This window comes from Leishmania mexicana, chromosome 13 (genome assembly GCF_000234665.1).
Source record: "Leishmania mexicana MHOM/GT/2001/U1103 complete genome, chromosome 13".
NCBI lineage: Eukaryota > Euglenozoa > Kinetoplastea > Trypanosomatida > Trypanosomatidae > Leishmania > Leishmania mexicana.
In genome coordinates this window covers 570,964-573,938 of record NC_018317.1, presented here as the reverse complement: position 1 = coordinate 573,938, position 2,975 = coordinate 570,964, and the positions used below count along the sequence as shown (strand labels likewise).

Here is a 2,975-nt window from a genome sequence, read left to right as displayed (position 1 = left end):
TACGCACACGGACACACATAGCATCGCGCCTGTGTGCACGTGCGAGGGAGATTACGAGTGTGCGTGCTTGCCGTGTCGTATCCCCCCTCCTTCTATTTTGTTTGTGGGAGCCCTGCAGCCTATCCCCCTCGCTACCCCTCCCCCGACCCAATCATCGTCATTTGCCAAACGAGTGCATCAAGATCACGACAAGCACTACGTGAACCCCTCTTCTCAGTTCTTATTTCGCTTCTCCTTTTGCTTCCTCATCTTTCCCTGTTCTCCCTCTCTCGTGTATCTGCCTCCGGCATTTTTCATGTACCCTCGCCACCCCCCGCTCACTCCTTCCGCTCTCTCGCCGCCGTTGCCACCTTCGCGCTGTTTTCTCGTCTGAGGTGCGCTCCACCTCCACCCCTTTGTTTTGTCGGCGGTGCGCTGCTAGATCGACGTTAGGGTGAAGAGGACAGGGCGCGTGCGTTCCTGCTCGCTTGCTCCTCGCTGTGATCTTCTCGTCTTCAAACCTTCCCCCCGTCCTCCGGTTGTCTTGTCGGACGCAAACATACAGAAGAAAGAGCCGCGCAAGCATAGCCACTCTACACACACACACGCAAGGGTTACACACGAGAAAACCATGCTGTACTTCTTCGCTGCTGTTCTCTGTGCCGTCAGCACACTACTACTGTTGAACCGCACGCTCTCGCGGCTACGGTTGAGCCCGGCGCGCACGTCGTACGACTACGATGTCATCATTGTCGGTGGCAGTATCGCGGGCCCGGTGCTGGCCAAGGCGTTGTCGGATCAGGGTCGAAAGGTATTGATGGTGGAGCGGACGCTGTTCACTAAGCCGGACCGCATCGTTGGTGAGCTGCTGCAGCCTGGCGGCCTGAACGCGCTGAAAGAGGTAGGCATGAAGGAGTGCGCCGAGTTTATTGGCATGCCCTGCCATGGCTATGTGGTGGTGGACGATAAGGGCAATCATGTGGACCTGCCCTACCGCAAGGGTGCCTCCGGGGTGTCCTTCCACTTCGGCGACTTTGTGCAGAGACTGCGCTCGTACGTCTTCCGCAGCTGCAAGGAGAATGTTACGATGGTCGAGGGCACCGTCAACAACATCTTGACAGAGGGCCTCTCCTTTGGCGAGCGCGCCTACGGCGTCGAGTACACGGTAGCGGAGATGTACGAGGTGCCCGCCGATCCCTTCCGCGAGGACCCGCCCAAGGCCAACCCCGCGGCCCCGACGGTGCGCAAGGTTGCCACGGCACCGCTGGTTGTCATGTGCGATGGTGGCATGTCCAAGTGGAAAAGCCGCTACCAGCACTACACCCCTGCCTACGACTACCACTCGCACTTTATCGGCCTCGTGCTCAAGACGGTGCGTCTGCCCAAGGAGCAGCGCGGGACGGTCTTCCTCGGCAAAACAGGCCCGATCCTGTCTTACCGCCTGGACGACAACGAACTGCGCATACTCGTAGACTACAACAAGCCCACACTGCCCAGCCTCGAGAAGCAGAGCGAGTGGCTCATCCAGGACGTGGCGCCGCGCCTGCCGGAGCACATGCGCGAAGAGTTCATTCGGGTATCGAAGGACACAAAGAGTCTGCGCAGCATGCCTATGGCGCGCTATCCGCCTGCGTTTCCTTCCATCAAGGGGTACGTTGGCATCGGCGACCATGCCAACCAGCGGCACCCGCTGACTGGCGGCGGCATGACTTGCTGCTTCCGCGACGCGATTCGCCTGGCAAACAGTTTGAAGGACATCCAGTCACTGCGCTCAGTCAACCAGGAGGAGATGGCCGCCATCGAGGACAAGATGCAGGTCGCCATTTTGAACTATGTGCGCTTCCGCTACACCCACAGTTGCTGCATCAACCTGCTGTCGTGGGCTCTCTACTCCGTCTTCAGCAGCCAGGCCTTGCGCGACGCGTGCTTTGACTACTTTGTGTGCGGTGGGAACCGTGTGACGGGCCCAATGGACCTGCTAGCGGGTCTCGACCCGAATCTAGGCAGCCTCTTCTTCCATTACTGCTGCGTGATGCTGTACGGCGTCGCTAACGTGATGATGAGGACAGGTGCGTACAGCTGCACTGCCAAACAGCTGTCCAACTCGGAGAAGCTGACCAATATCGCCTCCTTCTTCGTGGACGGGGGGCGCATGAAGCACGCGGCGTATCTCCTGGGCAAGTCGATGGAGGTCGCGCTTCCGCTGGTGAAGAACGAGTTCTACTCTATGTGGCGCTTCGTCGATCCCACGAGCCCACTGGCCAACATCTCCAAGCGCATCAAGACGATGGTCTACACGAGGCAGTTCAATGGCAAACAACGCAAGCCTGTCGGCCTCTGAGCCGCGCAGATTACTGGTGGGGTGTCCGCTCCCCTCTCACGCGCTCATGTTTCTGTGACAGATTATGCGCATCTGTAAGGCGGAGAGCGTGCGTACGTACGGGCTCGTGGTAGGGACCTGCGAACAGAAAGAGAGGAGATGAGGCGCAACTTTGGAAAATGACGTGGGACTCTCTCCTCCACGTCTTTTTGTACTCACCTTCGTTCGAACATCTCTGCACGCGTCGCGCGCCGCTCTCCTTGATCTTGTTCCTTAATGTTTTCTTTTTCCTGTCTCCCCCCATCGTCTCTCTCAAGGTACTTCCCGCCATCTCCCTCTCCCATCTGCCTGTGCGCCAGCTCTTCGTCTCCCCGGTCCCCGTGAAAGCTGATGACTGTGCACATGTGTGTGTGTACATGTACACGCGTGCACGAGTGTCCTTCGTGAGTTTTGTCTGAAAAGGTGCAAGGAGAGACGTGCCTGCACCTTCGGATTCTTATGTTAAACCGCATCCTTCTTTCGGCTGGAAGCAGAGGTGTGTGTGTGTGGGTGCGGGGGGAGGGGGCGGTGCTTTGTCCTTCTTGGTCTACAGTTTAGCGATTATGCACACACACACACAGGCACACATCCATGCCCACGTAGGCGTACGCAGACATAATGTTCGCACGGCGACAGG

At 58.3% G+C, this 2,975-nt stretch overlaps 1 protein-coding gene across 1 annotated transcript; it reads left to right on the top strand.

The window, feature by feature from the left end:
• Window positions 1-610: 610 nt before the first annotated feature.
• On the top strand, window positions 611-2,320 carry LMXM_13_1620 (squalene monooxygenase-like protein; the record flags this gene model as incomplete). The annotated part of the gene is made up of 1 exon (XM_003873314.1): window positions 611-2,320. One exon carries the CDS (start codon window positions 611-613, stop codon window positions 2,318-2,320), a length of 1,710 nt encoding a protein of 569 aa, XP_003873363.1.
• Window positions 2,321-2,975: the final 655 nt, after the last annotated feature.